At 45.4% G+C, this 27,267-nt stretch overlaps 2 protein-coding genes across 2 annotated transcripts in view; both read right to left on the reverse strand.

The window, feature by feature from the left end:
- Positions 1 to 2,920: 2,920 nt before the first annotated feature.
- Positions 2,921 to 18,940, reverse strand: LOC118086638 (uncharacterized). Its single transcript, XM_088671265.1, has 9 exons — positions 18,803 to 18,940; positions 17,122 to 17,626; positions 16,836 to 16,917; positions 16,462 to 16,544; positions 15,621 to 15,747; positions 13,440 to 14,281; positions 13,290 to 13,377; positions 3,458 to 4,557; positions 2,921 to 3,297 (listed from the first exon to the last, which is right to left on the reverse strand). The coding sequence occupies exons 2-9, from the start codon at positions 17,533 to 17,535 to the stop codon at positions 3,073 to 3,075; spliced, it is 2,961 nt and encodes a 986-aa protein (XP_088527391.1). The 5' UTR covers positions 17,536 to 17,626; positions 18,803 to 18,940; the 3' UTR covers positions 2,921 to 3,072.
- A 5,064-nt stretch (positions 18,941 to 24,004) lies between these two features.
- LOC118086652 (uncharacterized) overlaps positions 24,005 to 27,267 on the reverse strand; it is a 33,630-nt gene continuing 30,367 nt past the window's right edge. Inside the window, exon 8 of the mRNA XM_088671266.1 lies at positions 24,005 to 26,859. Coding sequence (XP_088527392.1) covers positions 25,832 to 26,859 — 1,028 coding nt within the window. The 3' untranslated portion in view covers positions 24,005 to 25,831. The remainder of the gene's footprint in view (positions 26,860 to 27,267) is intronic.

A 27,267-nucleotide genomic window follows, 5' to 3' on the forward strand; every position in this document is an offset into this window, starting at 1 on the left:
CAATATGAGTTGAACAGATTGGAGACCTGGGCACAAGCTAAAGAAAGGATTTTCAATAGGGATGTATGTAAATTTCTGAACTTGGGAAGGAAGAGCCAGATGCACAAATATAGGTAAATTTCTGAACTTGGGAAGGAAGAGCCAGATACACAAATATAAGTTGGGTACCTCAAAGGACATCTAGTCCAACCCCCTGCAATGCAGGAATCTCAAGTCAATGAGAGATGGCCACCCAACATCTGCTTACAAACCTCCCATGAAGAAGAGGCCACCACCTTCTGACAAAGACTGTTCCACTCTTCTTACTGTCAGAGAGATCTTCCTGAACTTAAATCAGAATCTCCATTCCTGTTATCTTGAAGCCATTGGTTCAGATCCCACCCTCCAGAGCAGGAGAAAACAAGGAGCACCATCAATTTGCAGCTTGGAGGCGCTGGAAGAGGAAGCACTGGGGGAACCCCCCCCCCCAATCATGCTGAGAACCACCGTGGCATCTTCAGATCAAGGGCACTATACAAATTTAATAGCTATAGAAATAAGAAAGTACGTTAATTGCTTGTGTGGTAAGAATTTACTTCTACACCAGGAGTTTGTTACCCAGGTGAGGGAACACCTGAAATATAAACACGGGACCAAGAGAATGAGAGCAATCTCAGAGTCCCGCAGGTACCCGGTTTATTGAAACTATTGCAATATGTGCCTCCTGGCAGCCTTTTCAAATCAGCCGCTAACCAGTTGTTCAGAAGAGCGGCTGATTTGAAAAGGCTGCCAGGAGGCACATTAGAAGACGGATTATATACACAGCACACAAAGACTCATAAAATGCCACAATACTCTTTTATGGTACTTACATCAAGAAAGGTCACAGGTCATGGGAGACGTGGTTCCATGCGAATATCAACTCCTCTGAAATTACCTTGGGGTGTCCCAGAGTGCCCAAGTCATTTGGGTCTCATACGTTGGGCTGTTCCCTTGGCAATCAGGCCCATGGTGGGGCTGTAGACATTCCTATCCCCTATCTTACTTCCCTGGTACCAAAATATGTCAAAGACCTTTGAGGGGAGATGCCAGTTCTCACATGGATGCTAGCTCAACATATACCTCTTTCCCAAAACATCATCTGCCCTTCTAGGGTCAAATAAGGCTGGAAGTGGTAGGCAATGTACACATCACAGCTTTACTCTTTTTATTTCAAAGCATTCCAATTATAGGAAAATCCAGATGCATAGAAAAATGGCAGAAAGAAGTTTCAAAGTTTATATAGATGGGGAAAAGACCAAGAGGACAGCATAAGATCTTGATAGATATTACCGAAAGAGGAGGATATGGCCTTCCAGACTTGAAATTGTATTATGAGGCCTCATGTTTGTCATAGTTGAAAGACTGGTGCCTATTGAAAAATCCAGAAGTCTTGGATTTGGAAGTACATGACACCCATTTCGGGTGGCATGCGTATCTTTATTATCGTAAAACCAGGGTGCATAAGAACTTCATTGATCACATCATAAGGAGGGCTTTATATGAGGTGTGGGATAAATATAAAAAATATATTGAGCCAAAAACCCCAAAATGGCTATCACCACTGGCTGGAAGCAATTGCAGTTAAAAAGAAAAATATGACAACAAAATGGGTAACATATACGGAATTATTAATAGAAGAAAATGGTCAACTAAAACTTAAAAAATACAAGGATACAAAAGAGCATTTTACTAGCAGGTTAGATTATGATTAACTGTTCGAAAAGTATAAACAAGATAAACAAATTGGATTTGATAGTGATGCCTCTAAATTGGAAAAAGAGTTATTAAATAAGAAAACTAAGATAATATCAAGTATGTATAGACTTCTTTTAGATTATGAGGTTATGGAAGAAGAAGTAAAGGCTTCTATGATAAGATGGGCTCAAGATATAGGACATCCTATCATGATGACAGAATTGGAAAAATTATGGAAGGTGACATTGAAATTTACTGCAAATTATAATATCAGAGAGAATATATTTAAAATGGTAATGATTTCTGAGTGTAGTTGATAAGTAATGTAAAGAATGAGTATTGAATTATGTACATTCATTATTAGAAGTATAAGCACAAGGAATTAACAGGAAGACTTTTTACTTTTTCTCCTTTTTTCTTTTTGTAGATCATAAAGATATAATTAGAAAAAGCTTAATAATTATACATAAAAGGAAACAGGTGATAAGAAGTAAATAAGGAGGCGAGACACAGGATAAAGGAAATTTTTTATTTGGTTATTTGTATTGTTGTATGTTATGTTTATTGTATGTTAAGTTTATGCTTAATGACAGTGGATTTGTGTATTGGGGTATGTGTCATGTTGTAAATAAAATTTCGATAATTTTTTTTTAAAAGAAAGGTCAACATGCACAGCAGCCTTATCAGTGTCACCAAATCACTCTTCTTCCTCTCCCCAGGCATGACATGAAGAAGCTATTGAATGAATGTGTCAACCTTAATTTGCGGCACTCACCCGCCATACCAATAAAACCACAATACGATATACAAAGAATAAAAATAAAAAGTCAGTTACATAAAATACTATTCAGGGTTTTGAGTCAATAATCAAATGGTGGAACTTATTCTAATTGCCCCAGCTAAAAACCTTGCAACCTTTGTTGTCATCTGCTCATCTTGATCTGCCAAGAGAAAGGACACTGTGAAGAAGGTATTAAACACCTTGGCCAAGAACTTGCAAGTCACAGTTACAGGTAGGTAGCCGTGTTGGTCTGCCGTAGTCGAAACAAAATAAAAAATTTCCTTCCAGTAGCACCTTAGAGACCAACTAAGTTTGTCATCGGAATCTGAAGGTATCTGAAGAAGTGTGCATGCACACAAAAGCTCATACCAATGACAAACTTAGTTGGTCTCTAAGGTGCTACCGGAATGATTTTGTTTATTTTGCAAGTCACATTTCTGGGTACATAGTAGGAATTACTATGAGGCACCAGATATGGCAAAGAACCCAGCTGCAATCATTACCTCATACTAACTAATGTCTCCTAAAATTAAATCTGTATACAGCCACTACTATAGATTGCCCCCAATGTGAATTCATTGATGGGAAGTGAGATGGACCCTGTGGCTGAAGCTCTTTCCACATTTTTGACACTGAAATTGCTTCCCCCTGCTGTGAATTCTTGGATGGATCATGAGTTTGGCCTTCTCAATGAATCTCTTTCCACATTCCAAGCACTGATATGGCCTCTGGCCTGTATGAATTATTTGATGAACAGTAAGCTGGCTGCTGAGATTGAAGATCTTTCCACATTCCAAGCAGTGATAGGGCTGAGGAAAGACAGCCAGGTGGGTGGGGTATAAATAATAATTTTTATTTCTAATTTTTAATTAATTATTATTTCTCCCCTGTATTAATTCTCTGATGGGAAGTGAATTCATCCTTTCTTTTGAGACTGAAGCTCTTTCCTCATTCCAAGCCTTGATATGGTTTCTCCCCTGAATGAAATCTTTGATGGAAAGTGAGATGGGAGCCCTGACTGAAGCTCTTTCCATATTCCAAGCACTGAAAGGGTTTCTCCTCTGTATGAATTTGCAGATGGGAAGTGAAACTGTCCTTTCTTCTGAAGTTCATGCCACACTCTTGGCACTGATAGGGTTTCTCTCCTGTATGAATTCTTTGATGGATGGTAAGCTGGCTTTTGGTTCTGAAGCTCTTTCCACATTCTGAGCACTTATAGGGTTTCTCCCCCCTATGAATTCTGTGATGGGGATTGAGTTGGCTGCTGCGACTGAAGCTTTTCCCACATTCTAAACACTGATAAGGTTTATCCCCTGTATGAATTTGCAGATGGGAAGTGAAACTGTCCTTTCGACTGAAGTTCTTACCACACTCTTGGCATTGATAAGGTTTCTCTCCTGTATGAATTCTTTGATGGCCCATGAGGTGAGCTCTTTGAACGAAGCTCTTTCCACATTCTAAGCACTGATATGGTTTTTCCCCTGTATGAATTCTCTGATGAACAGTAAACTTGCTTTTGCTAATGAAGCTCTTTCCACATTCCAAGCACAGGTGGGGTTTCTCCCCCGAATGAATTCTCTTATGGTCAGTGAGCTGGTGTCTGTCAATGAATCTCTTTCCACATTCCAAGCATTGATATGGTTTCTCCCCCGAATGAATTCTCTGATGGTCAGTGAGCTGGCGTCTGTCAATGAAGCTCTTTCCACATTCCAAGCACTGAAAGGGTTTCTCCCCTGTATGAATTCTGTGATGGGTTGTGAGATGGGTGCTCTGAGTGAATTTCTTTCCACATTCCAGGCACTGATAGGGTTTCTCCCCTGTATGAATTCTTTGATGGACAGTGAGCTGGCCTTTTTGAATGAAGCTCTTTCCACATTGCAAGCAATGATATGGTGTCTCCCCTGTATGAATTCTCTGGTGTCTAGTGAAAAGGTCCTTTCGACTGAAGCTCTTTCCACATTCCAAGCACTGATATGGTTTTTCTCCTGTATGATTTCTATGATGGGAAGTAAAACTGTCTTTTCGACTGAAGCTCTTTCCACATTCCAAGCACTGATAGGTTTTATTCCAGATGGGATTTATTTGATGGGAAGTGGAATGGGAGCTCTGACTGAAGCTCTCTCCACACACTGAATATGGATTTGGCACCTCCACTGTGTGGCTTTTCTCGTGGCCTCCCTCGTTCTTCATTTCCATTTCACCACAACCTGCAACTAAGTGACAAACAGATTAGAGCCTCAGGAATAAATGCAGCCCCAAATAATGGAGTAATGCCAATTAATGCTTATGACAGAGAAAGAAGTGAAGGGAATTAGATAATAATAGTAATAGTAATGTTATTATTTATACCCCACCCATCCGGCTGGCTTTTCCCAGTCACTCTGGGCAGCTTGAAGCATATATAAAAACATAGTAGAACATCAAGAATTAAAAACTTCCCGATATAGGGCTGCCTTTGGTCTTCTAATATTTGTGTAGTCCTATATCTCCTTGACATCTGAAAGGGGGGGGGGTGTTACACAGCTTCCATAATGGTATTCTGTTGCACCAGATGTGGTTTAGTCCTGCTGGCCACATGAGCTGTCTGTGGACAAATGCCAGTTCCCTTGGCCTGAAAGCTAGATGAGCGCCGCACTCCATAGTTGCCTTTGACGGGACTTAACAGTCCAGGGGTCATTTGCCTTTACTTTTACCTGCCACGACCAAGAAGATGTGAGGCCTACCTATAGGTTCACTGCCTGAAATTCAAAAAACCTTGCTCTTTTCTGGGATGGATTTTATTAGGCCCAATCATGGGATCCGACAGTACCTACTTCTACTTTCCAAACCAATCTGAAGCCTACATTTAAGAAGACCTGGGCAGTTTAGAGGAGCCTGTCCATGTTTTGCAAAGGCAGAATAGGAGGAAGAATATTCACAAGGGAAATCCATAGCCATCCATCCAAGGTTTGCTGTGAGAGTGTTAGCATCCCAGGTCTGTGGCGCTGTTGAGCCCCATCAAAATATCAGAGTTTTGTCACATAGAGCCTTGAATTACAAAGCATGATCTAACAGGGAGCCTCACCGAGAGAATCCAAGATCCAACGATTCTCCTCCATGACCTCCTGATGCAGAGCTCTCTGGTCAGGATCCAGCAACACCCACTCCCCATCTGTGATATAGACAGCCACATCTTCAAAGCTCACGGGATCCTAACAGAAAAAGAAAAAGGCTGTGCTCTTAGACAAGATAAAGGTGATCTGTTACACTTTACTCTGTTGTTTTCTGCCTCTTAATGTTCTGTTTTAATGGGTTTGTTTTGCTGCACAATTTGATTATGGATGCATATTTTAATTTCTTAATGGAACCCTTTTATTATTTATTTTAATGAAGGACATAAAGAACCTCATCTTCTCCAGATCATGGTTTTCCCAAGCTTTCCTGTTTGCCACATGGAAGCATCCTTTCTCTCCTCTCCCTGGTTTCAGTCAGGGGTGAGTGGGGGGAGAGACAGACCTGCAGATGCCCCCCAGCCAACTTCAAGGTCACATGGGGGCACACAGAGAGGGAGGAGAGGGGGGGAGCCCCATTGTATGAATGATGAAGTGAAGCCTGGCCACTGTTTGGTATAGTGTGTAAACTGCTTAGAAGTCTATTTTAACATTCAATCCAGAAATAAAACCTCAGTGGTTGATAAATAAAATTAGTGACATTCGGAAGGTGAGGTGGCAGTTCCTTGTTCTCAGCACATAAACCTCACTGAATGACATTTAATTGTTTGCGCCCAGAGCAACTCTGGCTGCCCCAACCCCCTTGCCTCACTCGCTGTAGGTGAAGTTTACTCTTTATTAGAAGAAGCCTACTGGGCACAGGAACACTTCTCGGTAGGTCTTGCCTCCATGAAAGAGTTGCAGAGCCTGAAGGTCCCTGCCTTCCCCCAGCTGCCAAACTCCCCTCCTCACCAGGGCACTTCCCTCATAATCTGAGACTGCTCCTCCTGCTTCTTGGTTCTCTGGGTTGTGGGAGACAAGGGGGGAGGAGAGCTTATCACAGGAGGTTGGGGAGACTCCCATGCATCTACAACAACCAGACCCATCTCTGCCTCTCATCTTCTACTTCAGCTGCTGCCCCTGTGTCTGCACTGCTCTCTGCCATAGACTCCCCCTGCTCACTAAGCCCTGTTGCCTCTTCAGCTACCGACACCTTCTCCTCCCAGCCTGCTCCCTCTGACCTCTCATCATCATCCCCACACCACTCCCCTGGCCTGAGCATTCGTTCCTTGACGGTTCACCCCCCCCACACACAGTCCATTACATCCTCTCGCCCCGCCTGGCTCCTTCCTCCTACCTGCTCTGGTTCACCAGGGGCAGCTTCCCCTCCTCCACCAATAAAAGATGGACAAACAGGTCTTGCTGGCATCGTGCGGTCTCCTGCGAAAGAAAAAGGTAAGTGGGAAGCCAAGAGTGCATGCTTCACTCAGAAGGAAAACTACAGCTGGGCCTTCAAACAAGTATGAGTTGCCACGTAAATGGGGACGTTTGTACCCTTTTAACATATTAGTTGTGGAAAAATACACCCCCTCCTCCTCTGGGCTCTTGGTCCCCTGTGACTCCCCCCCCCCAAAGATGAAAAGAATTCATGGATTAGCTACAAAATCCACAAAATGTGACCAAACAGAGAAAAAACTCCTTCCCCCTTACCCAGAGGCCTCTCTCTGGAGTCCAACAGAGTCTTCTCTGCCTCAGAGGAATTAAGATCGATTTCTGCAAAAAGACCCTTCCCCTGAAAGAGCAACAAGGATTCAAAAGAGAGAGTGGGGAGAAGAATTAGAAAAGGAGCAGCTGACACAAACACTCTAGGGGTGTTTGATATCATTCCTTGGATGCTTTTCAAAAAAGGATGGGCAAATTAGTAGAGCATTGGGGGATACACCCCCTCATTTTTGAGCCCCTTGAGCAGGGGTCAGCAAACTTTTTTCAGCAGGGGGCCGGTCCACTGTATCTCAAACTTTGTGATGGGGCAGACTATATTTTGGTGGGGGAAAAAAGAGAATGAATTCCTATGCCCCACAAATAACCCAGAGATGCGTTTTAGATAAAAGCACACATTCTACTCATGTAAAAACACCAGGCAGGCCCCACAAATAACCCAGAGATGCATTTTAAATAAAAGCACACATTCTACTCATGTAAAAACACCAGGCAGGCTCCACAAATAACCCAGAGATGCATTTTAAATAAAAGCACACATTCTAGTCATGTAAAAACACCAGGCAGCTCCCCCCCCCAATAACCCAGAGATGCATTTTAAATAAAAGGACACATTCTATTCATGTAAAAACACGCTGATTCCTGGACCGTCCGTGGGGCAGATTTAGAAGGTGATTAATTTGCCTACCCATGACCTTGGGAGTATCCACAGGAAAGTCTCTCTCACCTGCTGCTCTGCCTGCCTTCTCTCTTCTGCCTGACTCAGGAGGAATCCTTCGGCCAGGGCCACTGCCTGGGAACTGGTCTCCGCTCCACATTCCCTCACCCAGCTCTCCAGATCTGGAGGAAGGGCAGCCAGGAACTGCTCCAAGATCACCAGGTCCAGCATCTCAGCTTTCGTGTGCCTTTCTGGCTTTAGCCATTGATGGACTAAGCAGTAGAGTCGGCTGCAAACCTCTCGGGGTCCTTTGGCCTCCTGGTAGCAGAACTGCCTGAACTGCTTACTCTGCACATCTGAGCAGAGGGTGTCCTCCTCAACCAGGTTCTTCTTCGCAGAGTTTCCCCAGAATCCCCCACTGCTCCCATGTTGGATTGCAAGGCCTATTCCTGCTTCAGGGCCAGCTGAGTCCTGCTCATCCATCTCTGTTCTCAGGACACCTCCCAAGAGATCAGAAGGAGCCTCTAGGTCTTCTGCCAAGTTCTGTCTGTCAGATGCCAGATAATCCTTTAAAGCAAATGCATTCTTCTACTACAAGATTGATACACAGTCAGAAGAAGAGAAATGTTCCCTGGGCAAGCATGGATGAGTCTTAGCAGGAATCACAGCCCAGACTCGGATTTCAAGCGCTTGGAATCTCCCATGTTCTCAAGACAGACTACTGTCTTTGTTTTTACCACACCTATCAGCCAATCACCCATCCCCACCACCCTTCTGAGTAATACCCCTCCCCACCCTCTCACTATACAGGTGAAACTCAGAAAATCAGAATATCATCGAAAAGTACGTTTATTTCAGTAACGCAACTTAAAAGGTGAAACCAATATATGAGATAAGATGCATGCCATGCAAAGCAAGATATGTCAAGCCTTTATTTGTTGTAATTGTAATTATTTGTCGTTAGGCAGGTCAATTATAAATGGAATGTAATTGTTGTTGTTTAGTCGTTTAGTCGTGTCCGACTCTTCGTGGACCATAGCATGCCAGGCACTCCTGTCTTGCACTGTCTCCTGCAGTTTGGTCAAACTCATGTTCGTAGCTTCGAGAACACTGTCCAACCATCTCGTCCTCTGTCGTCCCCTTCTCCTAGTGCCCTCAATCTTTCCCAACATCAGGGTCTTTTCCAAGGATTCTTCTCTTCTCATGAGGTGGCCAAAGTATTGGAGCCTCAGCTTCAGGATCTGTCCTTCCAGGGAGCACTCAGGGCTGATTTCCTTCAGAATGGATAGATTTGATCTTCTTGCAGTCCATGGGACTCTCAAGAGAATGTAATTAATGAAATGTAATAGCAATGTTTATTTTTGTATTATTGTAACTATTTGTTTTATTACTGTGGGATTTCCAAAAGAAAGCATTTGTAAAAATTAAAATTAAAATAAAAAATAATAAGTTGCATTACTGAAATAAGTGCACTTTTCGATGATATTCTAATTTTCTGAGTTTCACCTGTATATAAGGGTCTGGTGACTTCTGTTTAAGTGTACCTAAAGAAGTGTGCATGCACACGGAAGCACATACCAATGTCAAACTTAGTTGGTCTCTAAGGTGCTACTGGAAGGAATTTTTCTATTTTGTTCTGAGGGCAACTCTCCCCCCCTGCACTTCCCAGCAGCTGGCCTTAAGAAGCATGGCTGACTCAAACTGTGGGGCCAGGAGCCATCGCTAGCCCTCTTCTCCTCCCTGAATTGGCCTCATCCTCTTCTCAAGTCATGTCGCTTGGTGGTCATCCCTTCCTCCTGTGGGAGGGAGTTATGTGGGTCTAACTGCGCACTGCGTGATGGAAGGACTTTATCATAGAGGCCAAGTTTTTATTTCTGCCTCAAAATGTTTCCATCTGGCTGCCACCTGGGCTAATGAACGTGGCTGATTCCTCAATCCCATCGGGGTTCCTTTGCATGCCCTTTTCTTCCTGACTCAGTGACCCCTCCCCAAAGGGGCAAGACCTCCTGCTACTTGCAGCCTCCCTGGCTTTGCAGAGAGGAAGGGGGCCAGAACCTCTTGTCTGAGCAGGCTCCCCACGGACCCGCCGCCTGCAGCCCTGGGACACCCCCGCCCCACTTCTCCCCAATGGCAGAAAAGAGAGGAAACTCACCAGATGCCAGAAGGGGCCACCTAGACAGCTCTTGCAGAGGAAATAAAAGACACCCCCTTGCAAAGAGGAACCTGGGGAGGTGGGAGAAGGGAGGGGCTTTGGCTCGGGAGGACCTCGTCGTCCCGCCCATATTTCCTGTCCTCTCTAGGAAAGCAGCTCAGTTCCTTTTAACTCTTGCAAGGTGGAGCAACCCAAGCCTCCCTACCTCCCTCTGGAATCACATGGATTGCACACATCCAGGGGGGTCTTTTGGGGAGCACCCTCCTGGCTGGCCTCTCGAAAAGCGGAGCCCCAGCGAGCGGGAGGAGGAGGTAGCCACGGGGGGCTCCGTCCTCGCCAGCTAGGGCACCTGGCTGGCAGCGGCTCCCCAGCTGACTCCGCCACCCCTAAGGCAGGGCTGGGGGCTCGCTCTGCCCTGCACCACACGCGCGCCTCTGAGCACACGCAGAGATACTTTCCAAAATGAAGTAACTCTTCTTGTGACGCGTAGAACCTGATAAATTTGTGTACTGTATAACCCTTTGTATCCCTATGTAGAAACTACCTTTATTTAGATCAGGGGTGGCCAACTCCCAAGAGGCTGCGACGATCTACTCACAGTTAAAAACTGGCAGTGATCTACCCCCTTTTTGGGGGTTCAGGTCAAAGTTGTTGAGTTTTTTTCAGGGAGGAGGTAAGGTTTTGAGCTTTTTTAGGGGAGCCACAGTTGTTCGGCTTCTTTGGGGGGAGCCAATGATCTACCAGTGATCTACCGCAGACGTCCAGTGATCTACCAGTAGACCACGATCTACCTGTTGGACGTGGCTGCTTTAGATGCTACTATGTAACCCTGCTTCTCCCAACTTACAATCAGCGAATAAAATGAGGATGGGAACTTTGTACCTGGGATGCAACATTTTATTGAAGCAATGAAATGAGATGCTATTCCCTCTTTAAACCCCTTCCTGCCCTTAGCTCTTCCCTTCGTCTCGTTTCTTCCGTCTTTGAAGGCGCTAGACTGGACAGATCCGCTTCCTCCCCGAAGAAAGAACTCTGATTAGGGAAGCTAATCGCCAGCCCCATTGTTATCCTAAGAAATTGATGGTCATGTCACTAAAGATAATCTTCCACGGGATCTCCGTGGGTTGGGGAAATGAATTCGCTTGCAACCCTTCCACCTTCTTGCACCCCACACCAATGCAACTCCCCTCACCTTGCAAAATGAGGGATCCCATGGCGTTTAGGACCCCCCCCCACACACACAATCCTAGGGGTGTAAGAAATCCAGACTTCCTCTTCCTGCTCCTGTTGCAGCTTGTATAGGGAAGCCGGTTGCAACAGAATAAAAATACCATTGTGTAAGTGCCATTGCTTCGCTTTCGACCATTGAGGAGCCTCATAGGATCTCCCGAACCAACACATTCCAACAATTTCAACCCTTCACATCAATTGTTGCTTTGAATATGCTTCTCTCTCTCTCTCTCTCTCTCTCTCTCTCTCTGTATACACTTGTGCAAGGAGTAGAGTGTTTGCCTAACTGCTCCACTTTGTAAACGAAGAAGAGGAGTACCCTGAAGCAAAGAAACTTGTCCTACTCTTCCTCCCAACTCCCTTTATGCACGATGAATCAGGAACTCTGTTTCCTCATGGTGACAATTCTTTCCTCTTGGCATACGCCCATTGTGAATGATCAAAGGAGGACAGCAGAAAGGGAATCCTTGACTTAGGCTTCTCACAGAGGAAGGGAAAATATAAAGTATGTGAATTGCTCGTGCGATCAGAATTTGTTTCTACATCACCTGTTCAGGCGAGGGAACACCTGAAACAAAAGCTCAGAACCAAGAGAATGAGAGCAATCTCAACGTCCTGCAGGGACCCGGTTTATTCAAATAGAACAGCCTTGCTAACCAGTTGTTCAGCAGAATGGATAGTTCGAAAAGGCTGCCAGGAGGCACATTAGAAGGCTTATATTACACAGCACACAAAGACTCATGAAATGCCACAATACTCTTCCATTTGCATCAAGAAAGGTCACAGGTCATGAGACACGTGGCTCTATGCGGATATTGACTCCTCTGAAATTACGCTGGGGTGTCCCAGAATGACCAGGTCATTTGGGTCTCAGATGTCTCACTTTGACACCATGCCCATGGCAACCAGGACTTCCATGGGACTGTTGACATTTCTATCCTCTATCTTACTTCCCTGGTACCAAAAGATGTCAAAGACCTTTGAGGTTCTCACACAGATGCTAGTTCAGCTCCTCCCTCTTTTCCAAAACATCATCTGCCCTTCTAGGGTCGGATAAGGCTGGAAGTGGTAGGCAACATACACACCACAGCTTTAGACAGTGCAGGAGGGTGGCATAAGGGTAACAAAATGCAGGCATACAAAAATCAAGCCTAATGCATTCTATCTAAAAGGCTGGATGCAATTAATACTAGGACACTTCAAACAGAATCAATATCTAGAATAGCTAATGTTAAATCAACTATCACAATTTTTTACACCAAGTCCTTCCTAGGAAAGCTCAGCATGGACAGCAACCTCATCAGTGTCGCCAAATCACTCTTCTTCCTCTCCCCAGGCATGACGTGAAGAAGCTATTGAATGAATGAATAAACCTTAATTTTCGTCAGTCACTGACCATAGTAATAAAACAACAATACGATATACAGTACAAAGAATAAAAAAAAAGTTAGTTATATAAAATACTTCTAAGGGTTTTGAGTATATAGTCAAATGGTTGATCTTATTCTAATTGCCCCAGCTAAAAACCTTGCAACTTTTGTTGTCATCTGCTCATCTTGATCTGCCAAGAGAAAGGTCACTGTGAAGAAGGTATTAAACACCTTGGCCAAGAACTTGCAAGTCACAGTTCTGGGTACGTAGTAGGAATTACTATGGGGCACCAGATGTGGCAAAGAACCCGGTTGCAAACTTCACCCTCATATTATCTAAAGCCTCCTAAAATATTATAGTTTGCCTCCAATGTGAGTTATTTGATGGGAAGCAAGATGGGCCTTGTGGCTGAAGCTCACTCTACCTTCTTGGCACTGAAATCGTTTCCCCCCACTGTGAATTCTTTGATGGATCGTGTGTTTGACCTTCTGAATCAATCTCTTTCCACATTCCAAGCACTCTTAGGGTTTCTCCCTGTATGAATTCTGTGATGGGTTGTGAGATGGGTGCACCGGGTGAATTTCTTTCCACATTCCAAGCACTGATAGGGTTTCTCCCCTGTATGAATTCTGTGATGGGTTGTGAGATGGGTGCACCGGGTGAATTTATTTCCACATTCCAAGCACTGTTAGAGTTTCTCCCCTGTATGAATTCTGCGATGGAAAGTGAGCTGGCGTCTGTCAATGAAGCTCTTTCCACATTCCAAGCACTGATAGGGTTTCTCCCCTGTATGAATTCTGTGATGGGTTGTGAGATAGGTGCGCCGGGTGAATTTCTTTCCACATTCCAAGCACTGTTAGGGTTTCTCCCTGTATGAATTCTGTGATGGGTTGTGAGATGGGTGCGCCGGGTGAATGTCTTTCCACATTCTGAGCATTGATATGGCCTCTCCCCCGAATGAATTCTCTGATGGTCAGTGAGCTGGCGTCTGTCAATGAAGCTCTTTCCACATTCTACGCACTGATAGGGTTTCTCCCCTGTATGAATTCTGTGATGGAAAGTGAGCTGGCGTCTGTCAATTAAGCTCTTTCCACATACCAAGCACTGATAACGTTTCTCCCCTGTATGAATTCTTTGATGGGTCGTGAGATTAGCTTTCTGACTGAATTTCTTTCCACATTCCAAGCACTGATAGGGTTTCTCCCCTGTATGAATTCTGTAATGGACAGTGAGCTGGCGTCTTTCAATGAATCGCTTTCCACATTCCAAGCACTGATAGGGTTTCTCCCCTGTATGAATTCTGTGATGGACAGTGAGCTGGCGCCTGTCAATGAATCGCTTTCCACATTCGAAGCATTGATACGGTTTCTCCCCTGTATGAATTTTGTGATGGGTTGTGAGATGGGCGCTCTGAGTGAATCTTTTCCCACATTCTGAGCACTGATATGGCTTCTCCCCTGTATGAATTCTATGATGGACACTGAGAAGGCATCTTTGAATGAAGCTCTTTCCACATTCCAAGCACCGATAGGGTTTCTTCTCAAGGGGATTTCTTTGATTTAAAGTGGAGTGGGAACTCTGACTGAAGCTCTCTCCGCACTCTGAATATGGATACGACTTCTCCACTGTTTGGCTTTTGTCGTGGTCTCCCTCAATATTCATCTCCAATTCATCATCACCTGCAACTGAGAGAGAAACAAATTAGAGCCTCAGGAAGCAACGGAGCCCCAAATTATGGAGCAGTGCTAATTAATGCATGTGACAGGGAAAGTATTAAAGAGAGTTAGATGTGAGGTCTTCCCACAGGGTTCACTGCCTGAGATTCAAAAAGCCTGGTTATTTTCTGGGATGGATTTTATTTGGCCCAATTATGGGATCTGTGCCAACTCCAACGTCACTCGTCTCTTTAGTCAGCCAAGGGCAGAAAGAAGCAGGAACAGAAACAAAACATCTGACAGAAGCTACTTCAACTTCCTGAATCACTTTGAAGCCTACATTTAAGAAGGCCTGGGCAGTTTAGAGGAGCCTGAAGAAAATATGGTCTTATCTCCCCTTCAGCTGAGCATTTCAGCCGCTGCTCAGCACCTTGCACCTCTGGTGACCCTCCCCTACGAGGGGACGAGGGGCTGCTGATGAATGGAGAGTGAGGGGGGAGGAGAGCGGCCAGCCCTCCTCCTCCTGTGCATCTGGCCAAATGGCTCCCAGCCCCGAGGCCATTTCTCTGCTTATGCTGCCGTGAAGGGGCCCTAATGGGAGGCTGTGGGGGCTGCAGGCAGGCAGAGCAAATGGGGGACCATATTGGAGGGGGGTGGGCATAATAATAATGGAGCAGTGCTGATCAATGCTTGTGACCCAGGAAGAACTGTTAGATGGCAGGTCTTCCCAAAGGGATCACTGCCTGAGGTTCTGGGATGAATTTTGTTTGGCCCAATCATGGGATCTGTGTCACCTCCAATGTCACTCATCTCTTACCTCCCCTGGAAAATCTTCAGCTGAGCTCCCCCCCCCCCCCGCTCAGCACCTTGCGCCTCTGGTGGACCAGGGGCTGCTGATGAATGGAGTCTGAGGGGGAAGGAGAGGGGTCAGCCGCCCTCCTTCTGTGCATCCGGCCACATGGCTCCCAGCCCTGTTGGAACCATGGCAGCTTTCCTGACGTCCTTCCTCTGCTTCTGTCCCTGGTGAAGGGGCCCTGATGGGAGGCTGTGGGGGCTGAAGGCAGGCCAGAGCAAACGGGGGGGGCATCTTAGAGGGGGGTAGGCATAATAATAATAATAATAATTTTATTATTTATACCCTGCCCATCTGGCTGGGTTTCATGCTTTGAAAAGGCAGAACTGGAGGAAGAATATTCACAGGGAAAGTAGTCAATAGTCTTCCATCCAAGACTGTCTGTGGGAGTGTTAGCACCCCAGGTGCTGTGGGTGGCGCTGTTGAGCTCCTTCAAAATATCAGAGGTTCGTCACATAGAGAGATGCCCTCAATGCCAAATCAGATAGGATAGGATGATCCAAGAGGAAGCCTTACCGAGAGAGTCCAAGATCTCACAATTCTCCTCCATGACTTCCTTATGGAGAGCTCTCTGGTCAGGATCCAGCAACACGAACTCCTCATCTGTGAAATGGACAGCTACATCTTCAAAGCATATTGGACCCTAAAAGAAAATGGTTGTCCTCTTAGACAATATCAAGGTCAAGAGTTACACTTTCATCTGCTGTCTTCTGCCTCTTAATTGATTTTATGTTCTAATGGGATTCTTTCTCTGCACATTTCATTGTGGATAGATTCCCATTTGCCACATGGAAGGATCGCCTTTCTTCTGTCCCTCTGTACTGTTCTTGCCAGGTGGGGAGGATCCTCCTGATGCCCTATAGATAACTTCAAGGTGTGCAGGGGGGCAACGACAGACGGATGAGAGGGGGAAAGCCCCATTGTGAAACTGATGGGGTCCCCTCCTCTCCTCTCCCCAGGCAATCTGAGACTGCTCCTCCTGCTTCTTGGCTCTCTGAGTTGTGGGAGACAAGGGGGGAGGAGAGCTTATCATAGGAGGGTGGGGAGACTCCCGTGACTCTACAATAACCAGACCCCTCTCTGCGTCTCTCCTCCCATCCCCTGCTTCAGCTTCTGCCTCTGAGTCTGGAATGCTCTCTGCCACAGAATCCCCCTGCTCACTAAGCCCTGTTGCCTCTTCAGCTACCGACACCTTCTCCTCCCAGTCTCCTTCCTTTTCTCCCTCTGACCTCTCATCATCATCCCACCACCCCTTCCCTGGCCCTGAGCCTTCATTCCTTGGCAGTTCCTCCCACCATTCCTCTGTCTCCCACCAGTCCATGACATCCTCTCTCCCCACATGGCTCCTTCCTCCTACCTGCTCTGGTTTCAAAGGGGCAGCTTCCCCTCCGCCACCAAGAAAAGATGGGCAAACAGGTCTTGCTGGCATCGTTCGGTCTCCTGCGAAATAAAAAGGTAAGTGGGAAGCCAAGAGTGCATGCTTCACTCAGAAGGAAAACTACAGCTGGGCCTTCAAAAAAGTATGAGTTGCCACATAAATGTGCATGTTTGTACCCATTTCACATATTAGTTGTACAAAAATACACACACACCCTCCTCTGGGATCTTGGTCGCCTGTGACTCCCTCCCCCCCCAAAAAAAACACACACACACACGATTAAACGGATTCACAAATTAGTTTCAACATACACAACTTGTGGCCAAACAAAGAAAGAACTCCTTCCTCCTTACCCAGAGGCCTCTCTCTGGAGTCAAACAGAGTCTTTTCTATCTCAGAGGAATCCGGACCCATTTCTGCTAACAGATCCTTCCCCTGAAAGAGCAATAGGGATTTGAAACAGAGAATGAGGAGAAGGATTAGAAATTGAATGGCAGAGGCAAACACTTTAGGGCTGTCCAATATCATTCCTTTGATGCTTTCAAAAAAAAATGGATGGGGAAATCGGTAGAGAATTGGGGGATACTCTCCCTCCTGTTTTGAGCCCCTTACGAATATCTAGAGGAAAGTCTCTCTCACCTGCTGCTCTGCCTGCTTTCTCTCCTCTGCCTGACTCAGGAGGAATCCTTCAGCCAGGGCCACTGCCTGGGAACTGGTCTCCGCTCCACATTCCCTCACCCAGCTCTCCATCTCTGGAGGAAGGACAGCCAGGAACTGCTCCAAAATCACCAGGTCCAGCATCTGAGATTTTGTGTGCCTTTCTGGCTTCAGCCACTGACGGCAAAGGTGGTAGAGTTGGCTGCAAACCTCTCGGGGTGCTTTGGCCTCCTGGTAGCAGAAATGCCTGAACTGCTGGCTCTGCACATCTGAGCAAAGGGTGTCCTCCTCACCTGGGATCTTCCAATCAGAGTTTTCCCAGAACCCCCCACTGCTCCCATGTTGGATTGCAAGGCCTATTCCTGCTTCAGGGCCAGATGAGTCTTGCGCATCCATCTCTGTTCTCAGCACACCTCCCAGAAATCGGAAGGAGTCCCTAGGTCTTTTGCCAAGTTCTGCCCGTCCTAATGAGAGGTGCCAGCAAATCCTAAAAAGCAAATACATTCTTCTCTTATAAAATTAATACACAATAAGGAGAAAAAGGTTTCCTAGGCAAGAAATCTTGGCAGGAATCACAGCCCAGACTCAGAGTTTCTTTTTTAAAATAGGAAGAATGAAGTCAGAATTGACAAGTGAGGCATTTGTACCAATGTAATTTGGACTCAAGACAAGAGTGGGGGTCCCTAATTCCCCAAATGTCAGGGCACATTTCTTTTCAGCTTCTGACTCATTTTCCAGCACGTGGAATCTCCCATGTTCTCAAGACAGACTACTGGGATGGGGTCCATTTTTTCTTTGTTCTGAGAGCCAGATCCTGACCTGACCAAAGAACAGCTCTCAAAAGCAAGAAAAGTAGGGCTGCCCCTCATTCTGTGATTGTAAGTGGCTTTAAGCTACTTTCAGTATTGTGTTTTAATATTGTAATCTGTCTTGGGAGCTTAGGGTGAAAGATGGGTAGGGGGTGATGGTGGTGTTACATAGCTTAACCCCCATCCAGCCACATATGCTTGGAGGTTCTTTGGAGGTTCCCTGGGGGCTTAGGTGGCCTCAGGGACTAGGAGTGCCCATTTGAAGCTCCAGCCACAGTCCCTTTGGCCCAGAGAGGATGTGGCCAGGGGATTTCCTGCTCTGGATGAGATGGGATGGTTGCAAGGTCCTCTGCGTGGAACTGCCCTGGAAGATGGCTCAGAAACTGGCCTCAAATGGCTGGGTTCCCCTTTTTATTCGTGGCGTATCTATCCCACCTTTTTCTCCAATTCATGGGTCTGCCCCTCCTCATTGAATACCCACAAATATCTTTGGGAACACATTTATGCCATTTAAATTCCACTCGATATTGATCCAGAGCAGAACTCTCACATATAGTTAGCAGAGTAAAAACTGAAAGACAATGCAGGATTGCAAACAAACAAACAAACAAACAAACACAAAACAAACACACACAAAAACCCAAAACGGATCAGAGGCAATTATATATTTCATCCAGCAGAGTTTACTGCTAGTTAAGGCAAATGAGCAGAATGGTCACAATTTAAATCCAATACATCCAGGATTGGCACTGTCCCGTTGCAGCAGACTCCCCCCCCCGGCACCCTCCCCCGCAGCCCTGGGACTTCCCCCCTTCTCCCCACTGCGCTCTATGGGGAAGAGAGATGATACGTACCAGATTCTGCAGAGGAGACGAAAACCTCCCTCCTGTAAGAGAGGAAATGGGGGAGGTGGGAGGGGATTTACTCCGGAGAACCTAGTCCCCCCCCTTATTTCCTGTCCTCTCTAGGAATCCATTTCAGTTCCTTTTAACCCTTGCAAGGCGGAGCACATCAAATTCACATTCTTTTCATTCAGGAGCCCAGGAGGAGCCTCGTGCATTGCAGATGCGTCGATATGCCTTTTTTGCGGGGACCTAAACGAATCCAAAGGGGCAGGAGACCTCAGTCGCTTCTCCCCAATGCACCCAAAGGGGGAAGAGAAAAGAGACTCACTGGATCCCAGAAGGCGCCCCGAGGCAGCATTTGCAGAGCGGAGAGGCAACAGCCACCCCCTCCCCTTGCAGGAAGGGTTTTTTTTGGGGGGGGGGAGCTTTTGCTCTGGAGGACCTGTCCCCGGCTCATCTCGCTTTACTGGCCAGCATGACTAAGCCGCTTCTGGTGAACCAGAGCAGCGCACGGAAATGCCGTTTACTTTCCCGCCAGAGCGGTACCTATTTATCTACTTGCACTTTGACGTGCTTTCAAACTTCTAGGTGGGCAGGAGCAGGAACTGTGCAACAGGAGCTCACCCTGTCACAGGGATTCGAACCACCAACATTCTGATTGGCAAGCCCTAGGCATAGCTGTCAACCCTCCCTTTTTTGTGGGAAACTCCCTTATTCCAAGCTGGTAATTTTGCTGGTAATTCCCTTATTGCAGCACGGTGTCCTGCTGCTATCCTGGATTGTTAGATATACCGTAGACCAGGGGTCAGCAACCTTTTTCAGCCGGGGGCCGGTCCACCATCCCTCACACCATGTGGTGGGCCGGACTATATTTTTTTGGGGGGGGGGATGAACGAATTCCTATGCCCCACAAACAACCCAGAGATGCATTTTAAATAAAAGGACACATTCTACTCATGTAAAAACACGCCAATTCCTGGACCGTCCGTGGGCCGGATTGAGAAGGCGATTGGGCCGCATGCGGCATCCAGACTCACTGGATCCCAGAAGACGCCCCGAGGCAGCATTTGCAGAGCAGAGAGGCAACAGCCCCACCCCTTTGCGGGGAGAGGTTTTGCTCTGGAGGACATGTCCCCCCTTTTATTCCCGGTCCTCTCTCGGAATCCTGCTCGTTTCCTTTTAACCCTTGGCGATCCTGGCTCCCCCCTCCTTCTGCAAAGGAGGAGCCCCGGGCATCTCGCAGCCCCCAGGGGGGACATATTTGGGGGACCCTCTGGGCTGGCTTCTGAGCTGTTCCCTCCCTTGGAAACGGAAGCAAGAGCAACAGTGTTAAATAAAACAATCGGGTTTACGGGCCTTACACCGTCCCGTCCCGTCCCCACCCCCGTCCCCCGCCGATACCTCCGGTCAGCAAGAAGAGACTCCAGCCAAGCTGAAGAAGCAAAACAGCGGTCAGTAGACCTGATCTTTGTTTGTTGCAACGAAGGTTCAAAGGTGAAAAAGAGAAAGAACCCCCAGCAAAATGTCATGACATCGTCACAAAAGAGAAGTGGTTGTCATGTAGTAAGGGGAAACTGTCGCCCACCCCTTGTCTGTCATTCCAACTCCCAACACCTTTGAAGGACCTGCTTCCCCAAATAACAAGAACATGATTTACGCCTCCCCCAGTCGCGAGGCTTCCCTGCGCTTTTCCTTTGAAAGGATCCGGATTCAAGTCGCCAAGTCTGCCTGGGGTATGTGTTGCCTCCTATGGCGAAGCTGGATTCCCACCTAAGGGAGGGGCGAAGGACCTTCTGCTGGAGGGGGAGCCCTGGACTCCCCTGTTTCTCTCTTGGATTTCGTCAGGGGAAACAGTAGGATGCTGCATTGTATCCGCTTGTTGCTACATTTTGTAGAGCGCTTCTTCCGCGCTTTCTGCGGTGGAATTCTTAAACTCAAGGAGCCGCGCAAAAGAGCTGAGCTCTCCTGGCAGAGACAAAGGCCGAGGCAGCCTTGTGGATCATGCGCTCCAGACACTTGGGGGGGGGGCTGCTTCATGACTTCGGATTGGCTGGCTGTCACCTTTGGACGATGCTGATTGGTCAGTGATGGCTCTTTGAGTAACCCTCCTGTTTTCTTGAGGGTTTTGAGACTCCATTGAAGGGTTTACAAGCCTCTTCACTGCAGAAAAGCGAGGGGGGCTTCTATGGGGCGGGGGCACGCAGGCTCATCGTCCTGCATGGGTGAATGGGTTTGGGGGTGTTTGGATGGCCTCTTAGTCCCCGGCTCTACTCACAGCTTGCAGGGTGAAAGGCCCGGAGGGGTTACCTGAGGTCCCCCCTGTCCCCCAACAAGGCTGTTTTGTTGTCCCGAATGAGGCCAGGGAGTGTCTCCGCAAGGCCTCCTCCTGGTGGTCCTTCTCCTCCTTTATTTCAACCCCTCACTTGTGAGGCCCCTCCCAATCCCCCACCCTCAAGACTAGAAGAAAATGGAAGAGTATTATAAACAGGGGTGTATCCAGGATCAAAACTAGGGGAGGGCAAGGGGGGGCACTGCACGGGAGGGGAGGGGCCACAAAGTATCATAGAATCATAGAGTTGGAAGAGACCACAAGGGCCATCCAGTCCAACCCCCTGCCAAGCAGGAAACACTATCAAAGCATTCTTGACATATGCCTGTCAAGCCTCTGCTTAAAGACCTCCAAAGAAGGAGACTCCACCACACTCCTTGGTAGCAAATTCCACTGCCGAACAGCTCTTACTGTCAGGAAGTTCTTCCTAATGTTCAGGTGGAATCTTCTTTCTTGAAGTTTGAATCTATTGCTCCGTGTCCGCTTCTCTGGAGCAGCAGGGTGGCCTTGGTGACCAGGAGGGCCCAAGTCTAGCTCCAGCCACAGTCCCTTTGGCACAGAGAGGATGTGGCCATGGGACTTCCTGCTCTGGATCCGATTGGATGGTTGCAAGGCCCTCTGGGTGGAACTGCCCTGGAAGACGGCTCGGAATCTGGCCCCAAATGCAGCGGTTGGATTCTCAACTATATTCCCTCTTTTACTAATGGCATTTCTATCCCACCTTTTTCTCCAAGGAGCTCCAGGTGGTGTCAGGGAGTGGACCAAAGAGGAATGGTACAGACTGCTTTCCCTCCTCCTGAAAGCTTCCCATGAAGAGGAAGGACAGTATAGATTTACAACGTTGTTTTGCAGAATGTCATAGTTCAGAGGCTGCAGAGGGGAGAAGCTGGGAAATATTGGGAGAGCAGCAGATGGAAGCAGCAGCACCAGGGGAGAGACAGCTGACAGACTCCTTGTCTTCAGAAAGCATTCCTGACCCTCCTTCTCCCAGGACCCACCGTGCATTGAGAGTAGGAGAACAGAAAGTATTAGAGGCAGAAAGCACAAATCAGCCAACGAAGGGATGACGTAGAAGAGGAGAGAGAGGGGTGGGACTTTACTCAGAACAACACCATTACTGCAATGGAAAGGCACTTCTCTCTGTAAATATTGAATAAAGGACTAGGTAGGAACTCTTTGTTATCTACTTCTTGGCTGGCCACTGTGGAAGGGATCAGATTTCATGAAGCCTGACAGGTGGCATCTACCCCTCCTCACTGAAGGGGTAATTCCTGTATTTAAATACCTGCATTGATTGCCAGTTCATTTCTGGGCCTAAGTTCATAACAGGCCAACACTTTATACTGTTTTATTGGCAAGGGAAGAGGAGAAAGGACCAGGACCCCCCCTTAATCTAAGCACAATCACAAAGGCTTTGCCATGTGGAATGTTCTCTGTTCTCTCTGTTCTGTTTCCCCTTTATTTTTGGTTATGTTCAAACCAATTATTTAACCAAAAAGTCATACATTGACCACTGATAAAGAACCTGATGTTGCATATTTCTTATGCTGCCTTTGTGATATACAAATGGCATGAGAAGACTTGCTTTATTTATTTGTATTCTTTATTATTCCTATGATCCTTGTTTATAAAACCCAATAAAAAGTTATTCAAAAAACAAGAAGAGACAACACACACACAGGCTCCATCTGTGTTGCATCTGATATGTTAGCAGGCTTTAAAGTTAATCACCAGAAAATGAAAAGGTTAGCAAAGAATATGATAGGAGAAGACCAGAAGGTTTTGGTGGAGAAAACAGGGATTCAAATTGAAAATAAAATATTTGTGTATTACTGCGACAAATACGAATTTATGTTGTTTCAAAATAATTATGTGCTGAAATTAAAGCATATGTCAAGATGGGAGAGACAAAAATATCTAATTTCTTTATGGCAGGGTTAATTTTATGTATACTGCATAACGTCTTTACCTTTTAAAAAAGTCGTTAAATATAGCAATCGGCAAAGAGTCAGTTAACTGGAATTTTTTAGTGGCAAGGGAAGAAAGGAAGCCCATCACAGCAGGCCTGTGTTGTTAAAAATCAGGACAACAGATTTCTGTACATCTCAAGAGCAGTAAGAAAGTATCTTACCCTTTGCTTGAGAAGCTAGAAGAAAACTCTGGAAGTGTTTGGCTCCAGGTTCCCTAGAGAGAGAGTTGGTTCTGACTCTCTGAGCAAAGACGAAGGCAACACGACCCCTGGCTGTGAGGAGGGTGGTGCCTCCATGAATTCCTCTTCAACTCCCAGCCACTCTGCTCAAACCTTTGTTAAAATCCTGCTCTCCTCGCTCCTCTCAGTCTCAAAGTCTGCACTTTCTGTGTCATCTCAAGGACCGCCAAAGCGCCCAAAAATGCCTCTTGCCTTCCACCCAAACCATCCACATCAATCCTAAGCATCCCTTCCTTTCATGGAGAAATCTGGTGCTTCTGTTTTCTTTGTGAGTGTCTCTACTTTAGTGCCCAAATTTGTCACCATTTCAGTATTTCTATCAATTTGGGCTAATAGCTTTTCCAGGCCTGGTGTTAACTGTTTTAGAACTGCCAGTCTAAATCTCACTCTCCCTTTTCCAGCAGCACTTTATCAGTTTGTCAAGGTCACAGAATAACTCTTTCCCAAGAGATCCTGTTTCCTGTATTTTTCCACCCCTCCCTCTTCCTTCCAGCCTGATACCCAACACACATAAGCTGTTTAACATAAAATCCAATTTCTCAAATTAAGATTCAAATTAACCAAATAATTACTTTAAGAGAGGAACCACAAAAAAGAAAACGTCCAAGAGGACATAGCAATTTAGATGTTCAGAGAAGAGTAGTTGTCTTGCAGGAATCCTTTTTTTAAAAAAATATTTTTATTGCGTTTTCAGAATAGAAAAAAAAAGCATCACAGAAAAAAGACAAACAATAAAAAAGAAAAAATACAGAATAAAAAGAAAAACCATTCAGCAAATTCTTAAAATATTAACATTGCAAATATGGACCCCCTCGGGATCCCTTCCTCTGTGGTTCTTAATCACTTGTCTACTTTAGCAAATTCTCACTCATTTTAATCACCTCGTCTATTCTAATTCTACTTCTCCATTTAACATGTTCAACTTTTCCACAGTTTATTTACAACCTAATTCTATTCTTAATATATCACTTTTGCATGTTTTGTTAAATATTGCTTAAAGTCTTTCCAGTCTTCCTCCATCGCTTCCTCTCCCCGGTTGCGGATTCTCCCGGTCATCTCAGCCAGTTCCATAAACTCCATCATCTTCATCTGCCAGTCATCGATCGTTGGTAGTGTTTGTAATTTCCAGTTCTTAGCAATCAAAAGTCTCGCTGCCGTCGTAGCATACAGAAAAATAGACACATTTTTCTTTGGAATCTCTTTCCCTACAATGCCCACTAGAAATGCTTCTGGTTTTTTCACAAATGTGTTTTTCAACACTTTCTTAAGTTCATTGTAAATCTTATTCCAGAAGTCACTTACTAGTGGACACGTCCACCACATGTGGTAAAAGGATCCTACTTCTTTCTTACATCTCCAACATTTATTATCATGATTGTGATATATCTTTGCCAATTTTACCGGTGTAAGATACCATCTGTACATCATCTTCATTAAATTTTCTTGTAATAGACTACACGCAGTAAACTTAATATTCACATTCTACAATTTATCCCATTCCTCAATCATAATATTATGACCAACATCCTTTGCCCACAAGATCATAGCATTCTTTGTTTGTTCATCTTTCGTATGCCACTGAAGCAACAATTTATACATTCTGGAAAGTATTTTCGTCTTAGGTTCTAATAATTCTGTTTCCAACTTTGACCTCTCTGATTGAAAACCAAATAATCTATCCATTTTGAAAACTTCATTTATCTAATGATATTGGAGCCAATCATCTAATTTACATTTCAACTCTTCATAAGTCTTTAACTTAAATTGGTCTCCTTCTTGAATCAACAAATCTCTATATTTCGGCCAACTGGTTTCCATGTTTACTCTTTTACGAACCTTGGCCTCCAATGGTGATAACCATTTAGGTGTTTTTCTTTCTAACAGATCTTTGTACCTGGACCAAACACTATACAATGATTTTCTAATTATATGCGTTTTAAAGCCTCTGTGGGCCTTTACTTTATCATACCATAGATATGCATGCCAACCATAAACATGATCGTAACCTTCTAAATCCAAAATGTCTGTATTTTCCAACATAAACCAATCCTTCATCCAGCAAAAGGCAGCTGATTCATAGTAAATCTTTAAATCCGGCAGGGAAAAGCCTCCTCTTTGTTTATAACCGGTGAATATCTTATATTTAATTCTTGGCTTTTTCCCTTGCCATATAAATTTCGATAGGGCCTTTTGCCATTCTTTAAAACAATCTAAATTGTCAATTATTGGTAATCCAATCCTCTTTAAGTGTCTCAGAGGAGAAGGAATATTTTCCTTCAAAGACAAATGAACTTGTCCAAACCTGTCCTGATTTTAGCTTTTTCAGCCAGCTCTCAGTCCTTTTAAGAGCTCCAGTTGTTTTTAGAAGAGCTTTAAATATGAGACCAGACTTTCATAAATCCCTCCAATCACACACTTGGCACTGATATGATTCCTCCCCTGTATGTATTCTTTTGATGAAAGTGAGGTTTCCTTTTTGACTGAAGCTGTTTCCACGTTCCTAGCACTGATATGATTCCTCCACTGAATGTATTTTTTGATGGGCAGTGAGATTTTCTTTCCTGGTGAAGCTCTTTCCACATTTCAAACACTGATAGGGTTTGTTCCCTTTATGAATTCTTTGATGGGAAGTGAAACTAACTTTGCTGCTGAAGCTCTTTCCACATTCCACGCACTGATAGGGTTTCTCCCCTGTATGAATTCTTTGGTGGGAAGGGAGATAGGAGCTCTGACTGAAGCTCTTTCCACATTCTACACACTGATAGGGTTTCTCCCCGGTATGAGTTCTTTTATGGGAAGTGAGATTGCTCCTACCACTGAAGCTCTTGCCACACTCTTGGCACTGATATGGTTTCTCCCCTGTATGAATTCTTTGATGGGAAGTGAAACTGTCCTTTCGACTGAAGCTCTTTCCACATTCCACACACTGATAGGGTTTCTCCCCAGTATGAATTATTTGATGGGAAGTGAACTGGTCCTTTCGAATGAAGCTCTTTCCACATCCCACACACTGATAGGGTTTCTCCCCTGTATGGATTTTTTGATGAGCAGTGAAATTGTCCCTTCGACTGAAGCTATTTTCACATTCCAAGCACTGATAGGGTTTCTCTCCTGTATGGATTTTTTGATGGGCAGTGAAACTACCGTTTTGACTGAAGCTCTTTCCACATTCCACGCACTGATAGGGTTTCTCCCCTGTATGAATTCTACGATGAGCAGTGATAATGGAGATCTGACTGAAGCTCTTTCCACATTCCAAACACTGATAGGGTTTCTCCCCTGTATGAATTCTTTGATGAGCAGTGAGACTGGAGCTGTGACTGAAGCTCTTTCCACATTCCCTGCATTGATACGGTTTCTCCCCTGTATGAATTCTACGATGGGAAGTGAGATGGGAGCTGTTACTCAAGCTCTTTCCACATTCCATACACTGATAGGGTTTTTCCCCTGTATGAATTCTTTGATGCAAAGTGAAACTCTGTTTCCAGCTGAAGCTCTTTCCACACTCCAAGCACTGATAGGGTTTTTTCTCAAGGCAATTTCTTTGATAGGAAGAGGAATCGGAGCTCTGACTGAAGCTCTCGCCACAGTCTGAGGCCTGATATGGCTCCTCTACTGTGTGGATTTCATTTTGGTCTCCCTTGTTCTTCACTTCCAATTCATCACCACCTGAAACTAACAGGCAAACGGATTAGAGCCTCAGGAAGAAGTGCAGCCCCAAGTTATGGAGCAATGCTAATTAATGCTTGGGACAGGGAAATAACTGAAGGGAGTTATAATGTTCCTTTTGTTCTGTAAAAATATCTAGTTTAATATACATGTCAAGTTGAATATTGGATGTTTTCTCTCTCTTAAGTTTTTAAAAGATAACTGTACAGTTTAACTTGGTAACATCATTTTGTTCAAACTTAAATATGGATCCGTACTATCTTCATA

The sequence above is a fragment of the Zootoca vivipara genome, chromosome 6 (assembly GCF_965207765.1).
Source record: "Zootoca vivipara chromosome 6, rZooViv2.hap1.1, whole genome shotgun sequence".
Classification (NCBI taxonomy): domain Eukaryota; kingdom Metazoa; phylum Chordata; class Lepidosauria; order Squamata; family Lacertidae; genus Zootoca; species Zootoca vivipara.